This window comes from Stegastes partitus, unplaced genomic scaffold (assembly GCF_000690725.1).
Source record: "Stegastes partitus isolate 25-593 unplaced genomic scaffold, Stegastes_partitus-1.0.2 Scaffold1058, whole genome shotgun sequence".
Taxonomy (NCBI): Eukaryota; Metazoa; Chordata; class Actinopteri; family Pomacentridae; genus Stegastes; species Stegastes partitus.
Window position 1 is genome coordinate 93,891 of NW_007578789.1, and position 18,461 is coordinate 112,351.

The window sequence follows — 18,461 nt, forward strand, 5'->3', positions numbered from 1 at the left end:
TACATTTTTTAAAAAGTGGACCATTCACATGCTCACAAGTAAAAATGTTCAGGGTTTAAGTTATTCTTAGAAGTGTGAGGAAGATAGAAAAACAGTAATTGTCTTAAAAAGCGACCTTTCTGAAACCTAGTTATGAATTATGAACAGCATGTGCAAAACATTTAGTTTCTTTCTCGACTTGTTTTTCAGTAGCTGCGGTCAGGAGAGAAATTTCTTTAATTTAAGAGCCAATAATAGAGCGATTTTTAAAAAAAAACCCAAAACATCTTAATTGGATTATATTTCTGTGCATCAAGCTCCACCTCGGTGAAAGGTTTTCCCGAGTTGTTCTGACTCTGGGCTTCTTGCCAAAAGCTTTGGGTATTTTTCCGCAACAAAATGCCTCCGTGTTAACAAAAATTACCAGAAGCATTTGAAATATGCCAAAAAGCTCTGCAGCTAAACAAGTAGCCTCTCACGCGCTCCCCCCCGACATGTGATTCGTCCACAAAAGTGTTGTTTTGACAGGATGCGAATGTTGCATGTTGGCCTTATTACGACGCCAATTAAGTTAAGAATAGACATGAAAGTTCTACTAGAGACGTCAGTAGTCTGAAGCAATGAAAGGTTTATTTGTCAAAGCTTGTCTGCTTTTGGCAAAAATAGAAACGTTCTGTGGCCAACTTTATTAAGTTAATTAAACCAGAAATCTGGAATTGGTCACAGTTTAGAAAAACATGTCTTTGCTGCTGTGAAGCTGTGCCGATTGTGTTGTATAGTTTTATGTCACTTTTTTCCCCTCATGTGCGCTGTACGTTAACATCTGTTTAATGTCTGAATCCCAGCAAACACATATTAGCTTTTGCATGTTTGTCTTGTCTTAATGGATACGACTTGAGTGTATGTCGATTTTTTGTTTTGTTTTGTTCTTAAAGTATTCAGTCTGACTCATGGACATTTCAGCTGTGCAGTTATGACAAGTGAATGTACTTTTCTGTGGCAGAAAATACACAAAAGGATGAAAATGGGGACAAAAAAACAATTCCACACTCTCTGCTAAAATGATTTAACACTTCAAAGGAAGCTGTTTTATTTCAGTAGTGTTTCAAAGAAATGGAAACTGAGGAAACAGCCGTGGGTACAAGTAACATCTGTGTCAGAAACCAAGCTGAGACTTGTTTTCCGTAGACTTCCAAAACAGTTTGAACATTTAGCTTTTTTTTTTTTTTTTTGGTTTAAATGTGGCATTAGGGAAATTAGCTACAGTCTTCACAGCTACCACAATGACTTTGATGTATTTTACAAGAGTAACTTTCTGTAGCGGATGATTCTGTTCTAATAAAAGTCCACAATTAGCATTTTTATACGCGCTGGGTTTTTTTCCACAATTTCACACACAACTGAAAATAAAATAAACGTCATTACCAAAAGGTGTCATGCTTGGTTTAGACGGGAAACAAAAAACTTAGTAGTGGCATAAAAAAAAATGGACCTGCAGTCTTCTGCATATACAGTGAAAGACCAAAGTTACACATGACGCGTTACAGAAATAAGCAGAGGTCTTATAGTCTGATGGAGAACACATGAAATAACCAACAGTCTGCTTAAAGTATACTAAAGACATCATATCAAAAATATGTTTAAAAGTTTTACATATGATTCTCTAAATAATTTTCATTCACACTCTGCTTGTATTAAACAGGGACAAAGAAAACAAAAACCCCACAATCAGTCCTCTGAAAATAACTTTGGCTTGAACAAAGGAAGAAAAAAGCACAATGTTCTGTCTCCTACAATAAAAAATAGAGTTGACCAGATTGTACGGGATTGGTCGCCGCTTTGCTTTTTTCTCTCTCATTAACCGGGGGATGGACAGCTGCACCTGTAGGACTCGGCGTGCTATCGAATGACAGTTTGGATTAAAACAGAAGGTCACCTGCGACGACCACGCTCGCATTTGCTGCAGAAACCTAATCCGTGTCTATCCTGCCCTGGTCTTCAAACACTCTAATTACAGTTATTGTGCAAGACGGAGACAAAGAAGGCTTGTAAACTCTTCTGCTGCTCCTTTCGTTGAATCAGACTTTTTTGGTAGGTTGTTGGGTATCTGAATGAAACGGTTCTTTGTGTTTTAATAGTGATTTATCTAAAGGACCCAATGACTCGAGGACTTTTTAAATTTAAACGCGAAAACATTTCCATCATCAGTCGGTTCGCAAAAAAGTACTCGAGGAACAATATACACTGAGATACTACACATGGCAGTTTGTACTGGTTTGTCTTTCTGCGCTGCATCTAAAATAGTACATTTAATACACTTCAATCACATTTAATGAGAAGAATCAACAGCCATTAATAGATGTTATAGTGAGAGACTTTACATAATGGTTAGCGCTATCATATAAAAGAAATATACTCGTCGGTGGCCATTTTTAATTTAGTAACCAGACATTACACGGCAAAAAAATACGATATTATTTTTAAAAAACTAAATACTGGGTGTATATTAATCCCGATCTTTAAACCTGTTGTTGATACTGTTCAGTGGTTCCTTGATTAAATGAAGCCGTCACATGAATCAACAGATTACAGCATTCACATTCATAGTAAAGTGATGTACTCTATAAATATCTTACAAATATATCCAGACAATAATCTTTGAGCTTTTAGTCAAATTGGAAAAAACTCCCAAGCTGAGATAGCAGCAAAATGAGACGGGCGGTAAAAAAATATACGCTCACTTCATACGTAAGGACAGAAAACCTTTAACAGTATATACGCACGATAAAGTGGTTAGTGGATAGAGATGATATTTGGTTTAGTTAGAAAATATCAATTACTGTATTTCACTGGATTCTGCAAATAGAAGAAAGTATTCTCTGCAAAATATCTGTTGTTTAGGAACATTTTATGCAAGTTATGGTCTGCAGCAGCCACCAAGCATTCATGTACATATCACAAAGTGTGATTAACCCTGCTTTAAAATAACAACATAGCCAAGCTTTGACATTAGCTATAAACTCCTCAGCCCAACACACCGCAGCTCAAGTGCAGAAAGAATATTCAAATGGTCAGAAAAGAAAATGTCATTTCCATATAATGAATTGTGATGGAGCTCCGAACCACGACAAGTGAATTCACGAAGGCTCCTCATGTCTAACTTTAAAAGTACCTGGGTGGATCACTGGGGCCACACCAAAGCAGCAAAACAATGAAATCCGTATGTCACTTAAACACAGATAGAAGCCATGCACAAGCAGCACGAGTCTGATATGGTAAGACTTGGCAACAACAAAAATACAGGAAACCACTTGAGCTGTCTCGGGCAAAAACTGGAGTCATCAAATATCGATGTCCGAGCTGGAATTCACCTGCAAGGAAAAAGCAGAGAGTCAGAGTTACTTTGCAAAGTTTGATCTGTCGATACGGACCACGTGTGGGGGGGAGGAGGAAATATGTTTTCACACCGAGTGCTGTCTAACTAGGAATTCAAGAACGTCAGGTACACGGGACGTCACATCTTCCTTTGAGGAAGTTAAAGAACAATGGAAAGCGCGGAAGGGTGAAACCCAAAGTCAGCACTGATTCAATAATAAAACCGTGTTTCTTGAAAATATCCTGTTTCTTTAAGAAGCTGTTCAAACACGGTTTACATGCAAACGTCCTGTTGTGTCAGCGCGGTTTTGTGTCGCAACTTAAAATACTGTGTACTTAAGAATAAGTGGAGTGAATATCCATTGGAAGCAAGAAGGGCTGCAGCTGCTTCAGTAGCACAGGGAATTTATCAAAACTTTAGTTGTTATCCTGCAAAGTTTAACAGTCAAAACAGAGTTGCTTTACATAGGCAAATCACGGTTTGAACATTTTATGACTTTGATAGTAAAAAGGAGAGGCTTTGAGTGAGAAAACAAGACTATTTTAAAATGCAAAACATTAAAATCAACTTTTATCTTGTAGGTTTACTATGCGAGATAAATCCAAACCCTTACAAAACCATTAGATTACTTCTCTGAGGACATTAAGACATTTCTGTAGAGATAAAGGGACCAAGTTTGTGTAACTGACTGCTTCATAACGTCGTCACACTTCACAGGGTTATCTCCACTGTATATACACACAGCCTATCTTTAGTATCTCCAATAGAAGCAGAAAGACTTCAGTTCGGTCTTTGAAGAGCATGAATCGCTGTGCGTGCCCTTCTCATCGCTCAAGTAATGTAAAAAAGAACAAACCTGTATTTGACATCAAAGAGGGTTGAGTCATCCTCGTCGTCGTTCTCCTCATTAAGAGGGGCCATCTCCACTCGCTCCGCAGGTGTAGTTATAATATCGTACTTTCGTGTCTTCCTGATTCGTCTGCCAGATCTGTGAGAAATTAAATGAAAGAATTAAAACTGCGCCGCTTCGACTGAGCATCCTCCAACTTCAGTTTTGCCAAATGGAGATGAATAAACATGTAAACTAAGTGTTTTTTTAAATGAATCTATGAAGGCACAGACTGGTGGTTAATACAGCTGTAACTGAATAATGTTTTTGCAGAAGTCATTGGTTGAAAATTAACTGTAGTCATTTATAAACCAACAGTGTGTGGCCCAGGCGCCGCTGGATTTTCTGTTTTATCTTTGTTGAGCAATTTGAAGACAAACTGAGCTACTGTCATTCACCATTAGTCACTGGTGTGCTATTGATTCATTGATTAAACACACAAAAAAGTGTGTTTGCAAAGTAGTCAGCAGCCATGTTTCACTAGTTACTAACAGGCTTCCACTGGCTGATAATTAAACATTAGCTGCTGCCCTGGTGTCAGATTGTAAAACACGCTCTATGTGACGACTGCAAATGTTTAGAAGTGTACTTGACATTATCCACTTATTAGATTGAGGTCACATAAGATTAAAAATAACCTACATCAAGCACTTTCATGTTAGATTACTGCTTAGTCAAGTACATGAGAAATCCCTGGAGGAGGAGGAAGGCCCAGATCTCTGTCCTGTTGGCTTCCACCCTGAGCCAAACAGCCACATGCTCCTCATTGATTCATTTACCAGAAACACTAACAACAATGCGCCTGTACCAGTGTGTACCAGAGGCCTTAACATGTCATAAAGCTGTAAAGGGAAGCACTGCCTGCCTACCTGACCACTTTGATGACCAGGCATGTGATGAGAGCAGCTGTTAGCACGCAGATGAAGATAACTATGTTTTTCAGAGTTGGAAGATGCGTCATCATGGATGAGATCCGGGATCCCACGGCAGCGTCTGTCACGTTATGTGTCAGTTCGTCGTGGCTGATGATGGAGGATGATGTTGAATTGAACTGCGTCGCAGATGAAATAGTGAGCGGCTCGCCACTGACCCGCCAAAGAGCCGCAGCGATGAAAGTTAAAGCCAGATTGTAGGTCACCATTGTGCTGGAATAATAACAGTAATAATAATAAAAAATAATGCTTCAATAGTTTCTCCCAGTTACATGAAATGCGACAGCAGCTGTCACATCATCGGCTCATCAGATTCTGCTATTTACAAAATAAAGACAACGTGACGCGCAAACATCCATTCCTCTCCTGATCCCGGCTTCTCTCACAGACGCGCTTTTCCTGATCGCTCCTCGCATTCGCCTCCGAAACGTGTCTCCCTGCAGGTGAGCTGCAGCGATCCCCTCCTGACTGAATGAGGACTCGGTGTGGAGATGAGGATTATCCGCCTCCGAGGAGCCGTGCAGGCTGGCCTTCTGTTCCTGCTGCTCCACACCAGCGTTATGTGGGCTGCTGCTGCTGCCTTCAGGACCGCCTCGTAAATCCTGACTCACACAGACAAACGTTGGCATTAAGAAGAGGATGCTGGCAGCTCCGGGTGGCTGTTTTGGCAGCTACTGTTTGCTGATATGTACTTTAACAGTAATAAAATCATAAACCCCGGGAAAGACGTCCAGCTTAGGAGCAGTGTGTGCTTTCAGAGTCAGACACAGTTTAATTGCCAAGTAGGATGTTTTAGTACAGAACTGTAAACACCAACAGCTTTTTATAAAGCAAGTGCTGCAAGTCAGACAAATAAGAAGCAAGTGTCGCGATTTAAATTAGCAGCAAATTTCTTAAATGCAAAAAAAAGTAATAGAAATGTTTCCAGAGTGCAGGAATTAATTACAAAATAATCACCTGACAAGGTGCAAGGTGACGTCATGGATACAAGTGAAATGTGCAACAGGAAGGATCCTATTTAAAAGCTGTGTCAGTGTCTATGGGGGAGAGAGGCAGAGACACACAGACTGTATTATTATCAATATAATATGTACACAAGAAGTACGCTTAAGTGCACACATTTAGACAGTACGAGACAACTGAAAGTCTCATGGGAATCATTAAAAAGTACTTTACTATTTTTTTTCTACTTCAAATTTAGACAGGGCTTTTTTTTTTTTTTTTAAAGCTATAGCCATCATAGCCACAAAGGCCATATTATTTATTCACTTATAAATATGCATACATTTATTATTTATTTCAATTATTAAACAAACATCAGGAGAAGAAGTAAAATACCTACAAGGAGCTTTTCTTCATGTAATAAAACCTCCTGACTAGTTAGAACACGGCTCTGCTTGGTTCAGTTCCAGCAAACTAGCTGATAACATATTTGAGTTATTTTTGATCCAATTTAGAAAATTGATTTTGTGATTCTCAAAAACATGTTTTTCCTGTCAAAACGACTCAGAGCAGGATTCCATTTTGACGAGACGTCTGGCATCATCACGACTGGAAAAATGAGACACTAACACAATTAGCATTTTTTAAAAGGGCATAGAGAGTACAGAATTTAATCTTAGTAATTCTGATACAGCTACACCCCTTTACAAAATAAATTGGAATGAAACAGTGAATATTTGTTTTTAGACTCTTAGAAGCTCAACAACTTTACTGCCAGAACACGATGACATTTCAGTTTCTAATTCAACTCCAGGAGTGTGACTGACGTCACGCCCACTTTTACGACACTGTGAACTTTTTGTTTTTGTCTAATGTCTTTTCAGTCGTGCATAAGCACTGGCTTGGAGTTATTCTCAGTATTCCATAAAAAGCTACTCATTGCAAAGTTTAGCCGTCCCAATTTGTCAGATGACCCATTTTAGCGATACTCACCCCACAGCTACCTTTTAACCAGAACCAACATGCACGATCAGATTTTGAGAGTTCACTGATTACTGTTTGGCCTTTCATAGCCTCTCTCTTTGCTGTATCTCCAAACTTGAAGTACTGTACGCACCGGTACGCAGTTAGAGATCCCCAGGCAGAGGTCTTTTATCTGTTTCGGGGGCCCGGCTGAAAATCAAAAGGGACAGAGCGTTTGCAGTTGAGGCCCCGAGGCTCTAAAAAGATCTGCCTGAGGAAATTAGGTGGGCTGACTTAGTGATCTCTTTTAAGTCTTAAAAGGTACTTTAATCTGAGAGCCTTTCCTGATTTCATTTGAGCTTAAATTTCCTTTCAAACTGTCTTTCTTTAAGTAATATTATGTCTTTTACATTCTGATGATTCTACGACTTGTCTGTTACATTTTGCTGCCTTGTGAGGCGCTTCATAACTCAGTCTTTGAAAAGTAAGTAAGTTATTATTATTGCCTGAACAGAGGCAGCCGTTGTGGTCAGACCTTCATGCAGTCCTGTGAGAAATATTTAAGAACTTATCTCCTGATACAAAGTGACATGGAGCTGAGGTGTGTGTTCTTTATCATTTACTTTTGGAAGGAGGCTTACAATTTGGAATTCCTCTGTTTATAACTGTGTACAGGTGCTACTGAGTTTGTCAGGTGTCTTCTGTCTGTTTCAAGCAGCTTGATAAAAGACTTTTTCATTCTATTAGGGGGCACATTAACAAGCACACCCCATGACATCCATATGTCATCTTCATATTAGATTTGATCATGTAAATGTTTAGGATATCATGTCCATCCATCCATTATCTATACACCGCCTAATCCTCACTAGGGTCTGGGGGGGCTGGAGCCTATCTCAGCTGACTTAGGGCGAAGGCAGATCGCCAGTCTATCACAGGGCTACACTTAGAGACAGACAACCAAGCACACTCACATTCACACCTACGGACAATTTAGAATCACCAATTAACCTCAACATGTTTTTGGACTGTGTGGGAGGAAGCCGGAGAACCCGGAGAGAACCCACGCTGCACGGGGAGAACATGGAGACTCCACGCAGAAAGATCCCTGATGTCCTTACTGGGACGCGAACTGTCCTTCTTGCTGCGAGGCAACGGCACTAACCTGCCCATCCATCACTTCCTTTAAATTATTAGAGCATCCCTTTACCAGAAACAACACAGGGGATATGAGCCTGGTGTTCTCAGTGATAGAAAAGGCAACTTTTAGAGTAAACTTCAACACAGATTATTTGTGTAGCTTTGCATTGTTCTTTTGTTGAAGAGACACAGTTTTGCATCTACAGTACAAAAGTTTACATATACTCGTTAAGACCATGTGTTTCATGAGGATCTTAAGTTTCCGATGACATCTATAACGCTTCGTTTTTTGTGAGGGAATCATTGAAACAAATATCACAAAAAGCAGTCATGCATTTTTTAAAATTTCTTTCACAGATTTATTGTAAGTCTTCTGGAAACAGCAAAATCTGCAGGGTTAAAAATACACATACAGCAACTTGAATTATCAGTTGTGGTGATGCAGAAAGCCGTGTTTATGAAATTTTCTTCATGACATGACCTCCCTCTTAACTTTTCGTGAGTTATTACGCTTGACAACAGTGGCTGACTTCTCTGACCCAATTTAAACAGAGCCCACTTGATGCCCTCATTAGACTGTCACAAACGCTACAATAGAAATAGAAATAGAATAGTCTAAGGAGCTCAACAAAGCTCTGAAAATGTAAATCACTGACATAAACAAGTCAGTAAAGTCACCCAGAGTCATTTCAAAACAGCTACAGATCCCAAAATTATCTGTTAAACAATTGTTTGTATACTATAAAGTGCATGGTGTTGTTGTGTCACTGCCATGAAAAGCCAAGAGAACACAAACTATCACCTGCTGCTGAGAGACGGTTGGTCAAGATGGTAAAGAGTCGACCAAGAATCACCAAAAAGCAGGTTTGCAATGAATTAGAAGCTGCTGGAACACAAGTGTTAGTGGGCATCATGAGCTGAGAGGCTACCGTAAAGAGGGAAGTTCATCCTCTAGAAACGACACCTTAAAGCTTTAATGAAGTTTGCTGCTGATCACATGGACAAAGAAAAGGAAATACTATTGGTCAGAAGAAATGACAAAAAAAAGCTATTTGGACACAGTAACCAGAGATATGTTTGGAGGAGACAATGTGAGGCCTTTAACCCCAAGAACACCAAACCTACCATCAAGCATGGTGTTGGCAGTATTATGCCTTGGGGCTTTTTTGTTGCAGGTGGAACTGGTGCTTTACACAAAGTGAATAGAATAATGAAGAAGAAGGATTACCTTCATGTGCTTGAGGAAAACTTAAAATCATCAGTCAGCAGAAGGTTGGCTCTCAGACGCAGTTGAGTGTTCCAACAACACACATCGGAAGTGGCAAAGAAATGGGTAAATCAGGCTAGAATCTGTGGACTGTGCTGAGAAAACAAGTCTAAACTGCACCTGTTCTGTCAAATTCAGTGGTCAAAGATACAACCAGAGGCTTGTGGACGGCGACCAAAAGCACCCAGGTGAGGTGAAAATATTAGCATTGGTATATATTGTTGACCCAGCAGATCTGGTTATATTCCCAGAAGACCTACAATAAATCTATGAAAGACCCAAAAATGAATGATTGTTTTAAGTGGCAATGATGCATGTGTTTCATATTCATTCCATCATAAAAAATTTGCATTATAGGAATCCCTGGAAACTCAAGCCTGCCATGATACACATGGTTTCTACTGGTGTATAACAACTTTTCTGATGATCCCAGATATTAAGCTCAGTGGTCAATCTTTTTTATGAAACCAGAAAAATCTAACATCCAGACTAGAAAAACATATTACATGCATGTTTATCTTATATTAAAGATGTTAAAGCAGTGGTAACTCTGTTAAACAAAAACAAAACAATGAAACACTACTATTTTAGTTTAACACAGCGTCTAGGAGGCTGACAGTGGGTTGTCACATCTTCTAGATATGTGTGTCATAGATCCTTCTAACCACTCTTACCACTTTGCTGCACATTTCGGGTCTCCTTTGCAGTTTACAAATTTCCGACAGCATCCGAAGGCAGCATTTACCCATGGGCCACAGCAGGCACAATTTACCAAGGGCAGCAGACTGCCGGGTCACGACCGCAGATTCCAGGGTAAACCTTGACCAGACAAGACAGTGATAATCAGTCAGTGGATCAGTGATGGCGATAATGGTTTAAATCAAATCTAAGCAAAATCAATTTCTGTCTATGTATGTCTCATTCAACAGACACAACTTATGGCTTTTTCATTTCTATTTTCACCAGAACATTTGGGGGAAAAAAGGGAAATTATTTAGATTTAGTCATATAAATAATGCTTCTGCTTGTTCGTGGGTACATGCAGGTAAAACTATGTTCGACACACAGCGCTGTGCATCAAATACATGCAGCATTTCTTTGTGCAAACCTGTAGGAGCTCCCTTAATGTGAGAACAAAGAAAAAAGCCAGTCTGTTTAGTTTGGCTGTTTTTGCTGATTTCTGCACAGCCACTAATACGAGTTCTAGTCTTTTACTGTGCAGCTGAACATGAGAGCTACTTGGTCTGATCAAAGTCCACCAGATGGCAGCACAAAATAATAATGGAGCATGCTTTTCTTCCAGCGGCCAAGTTTCAACATTCAGCACAGACTCATTTGAGGAAGCCTCTGGGATCTGGTATAGTGCTCAGCAGATAAAGCATTCCATAGCTCACATTTGTTTGTATTAGAACAGGGATATTAGGTGGGCTTCTTAGTGAGGAACATACACAACATGTACCTTTTCCACATCTTGATTCTGCATGGAGATTTAAAGCTCACTGAGGTGATTTTCGGCATGTGAGGCATGACTTTGTTTTTCTACAAGAGATGATAAAAATCTATAGCCGAGGGGTGTTGCCATATTCTGAGAGGAAGGCCTGAACTTTGCACAGAAAAACAGCTCAGTTTGTGACTGCAGTACAACACAGCTAAGCATGCTATGCTCCAGTTCAAGCTTGATGCAACGTCAGATTGTAATCATGGTGTCGATTTTCAAACTTGTCCCTTTAACGAACACGAGCTTAAGACGTGATGATCTAATCTGAATCACCTTAAATTGTCCGTTGGAATGTCAATTGTTGTTTGCTGTGCACCGTGACCACACCAGCATACACAGCCATTTGTCTTACTGAGAAAAAAAAAGCAAACACAAGAACAAAGCCAACCTGTTCTTGAGTCAACTCAAAGGTTATTTGCAGAGTCAGATAACACTTTGCGTAAACGCCTCTGTGAGCGAGTGAACACCCATGAGTATGCCGTCCTGCCTGTTGTCGGTTTGTGCAACATGTAAGGCACACCCTGTAGAGAACAGACGGCTGCATTTCCAGCTTCACATTCTGACATGAAAATGTGCCATCCATGCTGCAGATTAGAGTGAGATCACACTGTTGTAAACACAATGCCCTCTCTCAAAGATGATTACCAACTTCATATACTATGGAAATATTGATACTTCTACATTAACAACACATCAGCTGTTCGTGTCATTTATCAAACACGTTTTCAAAACAGAACTATCCAGGTCAACTAAGCAGGAATTTATGAAATTTAACTTCAATGCAGCATCTTCAACAACAACAATCTCAAAGCATAACATAAACATCTATTCATCATCCAGTTCTCAATTTCTACAAGCACAGTTTTAGATCTGAAGGTTCCTGCACACAAACCGATAAAGCCACAACACCACGCAGCCAGCTAGTCAGTCAACTTAAGGCTGTGCTAGATTCACTTGTGGATTAGTAATGCCTCTGCAAGGCACTCCTGTTGCTAGGCCGAGGATCTTTTTAAAGAAATCTTCCACGGCCAGGAGCATGCGCTGTGGTGTGAACCAGCTCATTGGACGGGGATGGGGGTGGAGAGCATACCACAGACCGCACAGACTGTCCAACAAAGGCTGCTCTGACTGAACAGCCCCAAGTTTACCAGCTTTGGTTGTCCTCGTTGGACTTTTCAGTGTGTTTGTGACCTCTTTTATTTTTTAGTTAAGATGAATAACAGATTGAATGTTGCTGTTTTGACACGAATAGAGGTCCATTAAGCATCTGACGCTTGTATGTTTGGTCACTTTTCTTCAAACTCTGAAGCAGTTTTTCAATCTTGCTTTTATAAATCATATTGAAATATGAACCTTAGTTTGAAAAAAATAACATTTCAAACATAGAAGGTCCTGCTGTTGAAGGAATGTTGCTATTAAAAGAAATAGCGCATGACCTCAATCAGTCCATTCTGGTGAAATGGTGTCATTGACTGAGCTCACATGTTAACAAAAATAAAATGCACTGATTTTTATAAGGTCACTGCAAAAAATTATCTTTTACTGACACCCATTAGGAAAAGCTTCAAGGAAAGTCTGTATTTCAGGCAAAACACAGGTTATTACAGACTAAATATAACCTTTTGTGTCCATACCAGATAAGGAGCAGTCTGGATGAACATTGGACCATTGGCATGAGATAGGGTATTTTAGCATTTAATAAGCTAGTTGGTTAGCTAGCCCTGTTTTTATTTTTATTTTTTAACAAATTTGTAGCACTCACTATGCCACACAGGTGTCACTATGGTTTTACAAAATTATATATATTTATATTTTCAAATATGTCAGCAGGTCACACAGTCATTTGTTCATAACACCCAACTTTAGCTTTATTTGATAGGCTAACTTGACAACTGCTAACTCTGTGTGGCTCATTTTTGACAACAAACTCAATATAAAAATGTTTTTGTTAAGGTTGCCTGTTGTGTTGAGGTTTTAAAAAGTGTTTGGGCTCAGATAAGAAAAGTTTATGCAGTTTTCATGGTCGGCATGATGCTAGCGCTAGCTAGATGGGGCTGTAGAGGAGTGGAGTTTGGCTTACGTTGAGAGGAAAGTGGGCAGAGCCGCTGAAGGATATCAGCTCAGGCAGAGCAGAGGGGAGGACACACGCAGCAGAGGAGCAAGGCGTCGAGGACGGAGAGGAGGAAGGGCGGAACGATGCGGCGCAAAGACCCACCAAAACGACGAAAATCGCCGAAAAAGGCGACTCTGACCACGGCAGACGACGGGGGATAGACACGGCCTGGGAAATGGGTAAGAACTTACGAGTAATCATGCATTAATAGCTGAAAAATCCGAACCAGGCGTGTATGGCAATATGGTGGAAAGAACGACAGTTAGACGCAGTGTTGTAAAAATGGCCATGGTGTGTTGTCAGCGAAGAACAGACTAAACGGTCTACAGGGTGCAAATGACAAATAATTGTGTTTTACTCGATAGATTTTGCATGTTTAGTATCTCTGCTTTGAGTTAACTTAGTTCATGTCTGGACATGTATATTTGTTCTCGACCTGTTTGGAGTTATTTCAACCTACGCATTTAAATTTTGCTTTGTCCTTGAAAGGGCAAATGCCCTTGTCTGAATTTGTTCGACAAAAACAACCAAAATGAGCAAATGTTTCGTTTTTTAAACGTCGTATCGAGACTGATTGACATCAACACAACAAGCTGGAGCATATTTTTGTTTATTTTCAGTCTGTTCGTTTTTTGACCTTTTTCATCGAATTGTAAATGAAAAAAATATTTAAAAATCGACGTTTTTATACATTATCTGAGCTGAGAGAGTACAAATGTAGTTAGTAACAAGATTTAAGCAAGCATTATAGGCTTAATACTTATAATTTATAAATAGTTTATATAAAATGTGATAAGTTGTCAAAATGCTTAAAATATATCTACTGGCAGCAATTCTTTAATTGTAGACACCACACATATACTATACTGAACTTGATTGTCTAATAAAGGTTCTGTATGTTATAAAAGCTTAGATATACTTCGAAATACAAAATAGGGTGTTGGCTTTTAACCCTTTGAGGTACTGAATGGAGAAGTAATTTAAATATATACATATATTTTGTGTTTCCAAGTCAAATTACACCTGTAAGACATGTAAAAAAGATTTTTATGTTAGAAAGCCTCACCACAAGTATGTGAATTTGAGGAAATTCTAAATACTGCATTAAAATTAAATAAAGAAATAAAATCATCTTAATATCTCCGTCTAATGGACGAGGTTGCTAATTTATCCACATATGTTGGAAAATACTACATATAATAAGAACAGATGATATATAGCCTTTTATAATAGATATTTGTGTCTTAGACTTTATTGTTAAATCCAAAGGATTAGTACCACCCTGCACATAACAAAATGTCCTCTTAAAGCTATTCTCAAATGGATGTTACTGTTGAGGACAAATTTAGTTGCATTTTAAGACCACCAAGACATGCAAAAATTTAACATTTGCACGTTTAAATATGCAACTACTTATTTATGGTTTTCTTTATATGTTAATGAGCACTTTAACGATACCAAAAATAATCTTTAAAAAGTATTTAAAACAAACTACCTCTTTATGAGTGGTTTGTATTCCGACGTAACTTCTAATTTTGTTGATTGCGACAACAATAATGCTAATAATCCTGTTTCGTATTTTGCAGGTATTTCCCTCGAAGTTTTCCGAATTACGTCAAAGAAGAAAGGAGATCGTTTCACCTAAGCTAAATGGTATGTGTTTTTTTGTTTACCAGTCCGAGCTGTTTTTTGCAGTCCTGCCAGCTTTGATGTCGTTACTGCTACATACATGCAGCCAGTAGGGTGTGCTGTTGTCGCATTTCCTTTCTGATCCATCATTTTTCTATTTTAAAGGGTTGACATTTAGCCAGCATGAAATGAAGAATTCGTGTGATTCACGCTCCAGTGGGGATTTGTAAGTATCAATTTACGACAGATTGAATGTCTTTAGAAGATTCCTTGCATGTTATCTATTCATTGATCTCGTATTTGTGTCCAATCGTAATGTTTGTTTTTACTGACCACAAGTTTAACTAAATAAACGGTACAGTGAATAGTGCGTTTTTTTGCTTCCACGTTATCATATAGTATCATTGCTAAGAAATAGCGCTACGTGTTATTACACAATTGTAGGGAGGACTTTCCTGCCCCCTAGTGTACAATGATGCACAGACGTACACATAAATTATAAAAAGGGCAATACGATACCTGTCTCTGGGGAACACGTTGCGGGGTTAGTTTGACGTTATTTTCCCACGACTTCAACTAAAGTACACGATACGTGTGTAAATGTAAGTCAGGTTTTTTGTATTGTAAGTAGCTTAGCTCCCCAGGTGGTCAGACCTTATAAAGTAGAATTTGGTAATCAAACATGTTGCTGAAATGTGATGAAAATCATAAGATACGCCCAGAAATTATCTTCAAGGTGACTACTAAGTGTGAAGTCTGTTCTTGACAGACCACGTCATGTGTTTAATTGTAATGAACATTCAGATATTTAATAAAATATTCATACTTGTAATATGTTCGTTATGGGCTTTCAACTAGCTAGCTAAGCTATTAAGCACTTAAAGTGTTTGTATTTATTCGTATTTGTCACAACAGTATCTTTTGTGATTAAAACAACTGACAATCATCATCTCGCACTTACGTCAGTCATATTTAAAATGCTGGCATTTTCCAACACTCGCTGTGGCACATAGGCAGGAAATGTGTTTGGTTTGCGATCTCAAAACATGCGTCAGATCAAGGCTCAGTGACCTGATTGGCCAATGCAAACTTTTTTGTACAGCAGTGTCACTGCAAGTTTTAGCATTTTACCATTTGAGAGCTCTGGACGTTGCATCTTCACTTTAGAGTCATTTAACTACGACTTTTAATGCATCTGGGTTAGATAATGTTAATCAAGTAGACCTGGAGTCACATCAAACATATTTTTTTTATTCATGGCTCTATGGTTGTCATTAGTTGGGCAACATGCGCAAACACTTGAAATTGGATCACATTTACATTTCTTGCCGGATCAAATTTACATTTCTTGCTTACGTTTTGTCAGGTCGCAGACTGGTGACATTTGGCAAGGTTTATCAAAAACAGCTATTGGCAAATTTAACTATACAGCTGTCCTTTAGAAAAGCTATTTTAATCTTCCGAATAAGGACATCATGAAGACAGTCTTGTCGAACTTGTTGTATTTATATATACATATATATATATATGCATATTCTTCAGTATTTCCTCGTGAAACAGCTTTGCGTCCGTGACATTTGAGGAAAAAATTACAGAGAAGCCTAAAATGTCAGCCAAATTAACGTAACAGTGTCATCAGTGCTTTTATAGGTATTGGCAGCTGTGATGATGTTTGCTGCCAAAAGAATGACATTGCATTTACTTTTGAACCTAAATATGAATATAAAAAGTAAATGTAAAAATAGAAGAACTATAGTAACCTGTGATGTCATGACAATCATATTTACTAATTAACAATTGGGAATGCACTAATATGGAATTTTTGGAACACTCAACATGATCTACCAGCTTTATGTGATCAATACCTAATCCTTATAATGTGACCACTTTGCATCTTCAGAACATTTGCATTACATTAACTTTAAGTATGAGAAAGTCAAAAGTGCATAAAGATGGATCATTGGATATTTTCCATCACAATGGCTTAGGGAAGTAAAATTGATATAACAAGTTGTTCTGCAACTTCTCTTCCTCCTTTTGTCAAATGCATTATTTTTTCTTGTCTCACAAGTGTACGAAGTAGCTTCAGACAGACAGGAGTCCTAACATCAAAATCAGAAGGCCAGAAATCCACAAAGGAGAACATAAGGGAAACACTACAGTCAGCATTGTCTGTCCGCCTGCAGAAAAACAGAATCTGCATTGGACAGTCTGTTGCAGACTCTCATCAGGTTTAATCATTTGTTATGTGCGCTTAGTGACACACAGATAATGGTTCATTTGCAAAGTTCCAGAAGATATTTCAACCCAAAACACTGATTTACCAGAAATGAAGAAGGTTCCAGTGTGAAAGGTTTTCATAAAGTAAAATATGAAAAGAAGGTTAAAACAGCATTTGTTTGTTATTTTAGTCAGGTGCAATTAAACAGTAACATCAGAAAAACAAGAAACTCGTCAAACTAGATAAAGCCAGTCACACATGGTGGTTCTTTTTTTTTTGTACTATTTGTGTGTGGATCTGATGTCCTGTCTGTTTAGTGGATGTCATTCATTGTTCCTTTTCTCTCCACAGCCGAGACTTGGACTGGTGAGAAGATTTTCGAATATTCAAGAAAAAGAAGACAGCTCTGTAAGTTTCTCATGTTTGAACTGAGTATTTATTCACATGCTTACTGAAATCATGATTAGAACGTTTATCTTTCTGGGGATTACAAGTTCCCTATATTTGACAATGTTAAGGATACCACACTTCAATTTACAGCAGACCTTATCTCATGTCTGTGTGGAATACTTATTGCTGATATTCACTTTTAGCTGTAAAAGGCTAGCACAAGCCGTAGATGTTTACACAAAGAGTGCAATAACAAAAGATAAGTTCAGAAACATCTGGCAGTACATGCATAACAATGTCATTTGGCTAGTTTCATTATTGATAAAATATAAGCTATCTTGGGGGATGTTGGCTGTGCTGCCTCCTGTTGGCACTTAATAGAAAAAAGCCACACTTTTCCACAAATTGCTATACTCTCCATTTTTGCCAAAAATCTCTTAAAGTTTTTGTTCTGTCTTGAAAACTTGCTAAAACAAGGTTAATACCATGTCATTGATTTGCTGTTGAACACTGAACATATGAAATTTTATCATTGTTTGAACTGCTGCGTTAATACTTATTGGATGTGACTGTGTTGTCCATCTGTTGGTCATGTATTTGGTTACTTTGGTCGTCAATTCAGGCAATGGATTATGGACAACGGATTATTTTGTATACCGCATTTTTTTTTTTTTGCTCACATACCAGTGTTGTGTTGTTTTGATCTTAATTTGTTTGAACATCACTGCTGTTGCATAATTTTTCCACATAATGCATGATGTGACTTTAGTTCAACTCTAGACTCATCGTACCCCTGGTGGTTGGTTGATGAATTTTTTGCGAACTGTCGGAACATTTATTCAGCCCAGACTTTTATTTTTTTTGGTTACTTCGATAATACTTCGATATATCTTCTCAGAGCCCTACAAAAATTTGACAGTCCTGACGTTATCATTGTAGCTTGTCGCACTTCTTACTGTATAACTTCATGCTAACAATTCCAATATGGAAGCTTCACGCAAATCTATTTAATCTCATGCATAAAAAGACGTAATGCATGTCTTATTGAAATTTAAAACAGAACTGTTTGGTGCTACAACATTTCCACACTCTGAACCTAAACTTTGAAGCGGGTAAAAAGCT

General features: G+C 38.4%; 2 protein-coding genes across 3 annotated transcripts in view; one reads left to right on the plus strand and one right to left on the minus strand.

The window, feature by feature from the left end:
* Positions 1-1,036: 1,036 nt before the first annotated feature.
* Positions 1,037-6,149, minus strand: fam174b (family with sequence similarity 174 member B). The gene is made up of 4 exons (XM_008295552.1): positions 6,134-6,149; positions 5,114-5,778; positions 4,212-4,343; positions 1,037-3,350 (listed from the first exon to the last, which is right to left on the minus strand). Exons 2-4 carry the CDS (start codon positions 5,383-5,385, stop codon positions 3,347-3,349), a joined length of 408 nt encoding a protein of 135 aa, XP_008293774.1. The 5' UTR covers positions 5,386-5,778; positions 6,134-6,149; the 3' UTR covers positions 1,037-3,346.
* Positions 6,150-12,961: 6,812 nt separating this feature from the next.
* The window catches only part of chd2 (chromodomain helicase DNA binding protein 2), a 28,600-nt gene continuing 23,100 nt past the window's right edge, over positions 12,962-18,461 (plus strand). The window contains exons 1-4 of one of the 2 annotated variants that reach the window (XM_008295553.1): positions 12,962-13,278; positions 14,686-14,752; positions 14,894-14,954; positions 17,301-17,357. The gene's annotated coding sequence lies outside the window, so the exon portion shown is untranslated. The remainder of the gene's footprint in view (positions 13,279-14,685; positions 14,753-14,893; positions 14,955-17,300; positions 17,358-18,461) is intronic. The other variant, XM_008295554.1, reaches the window with a different exon arrangement.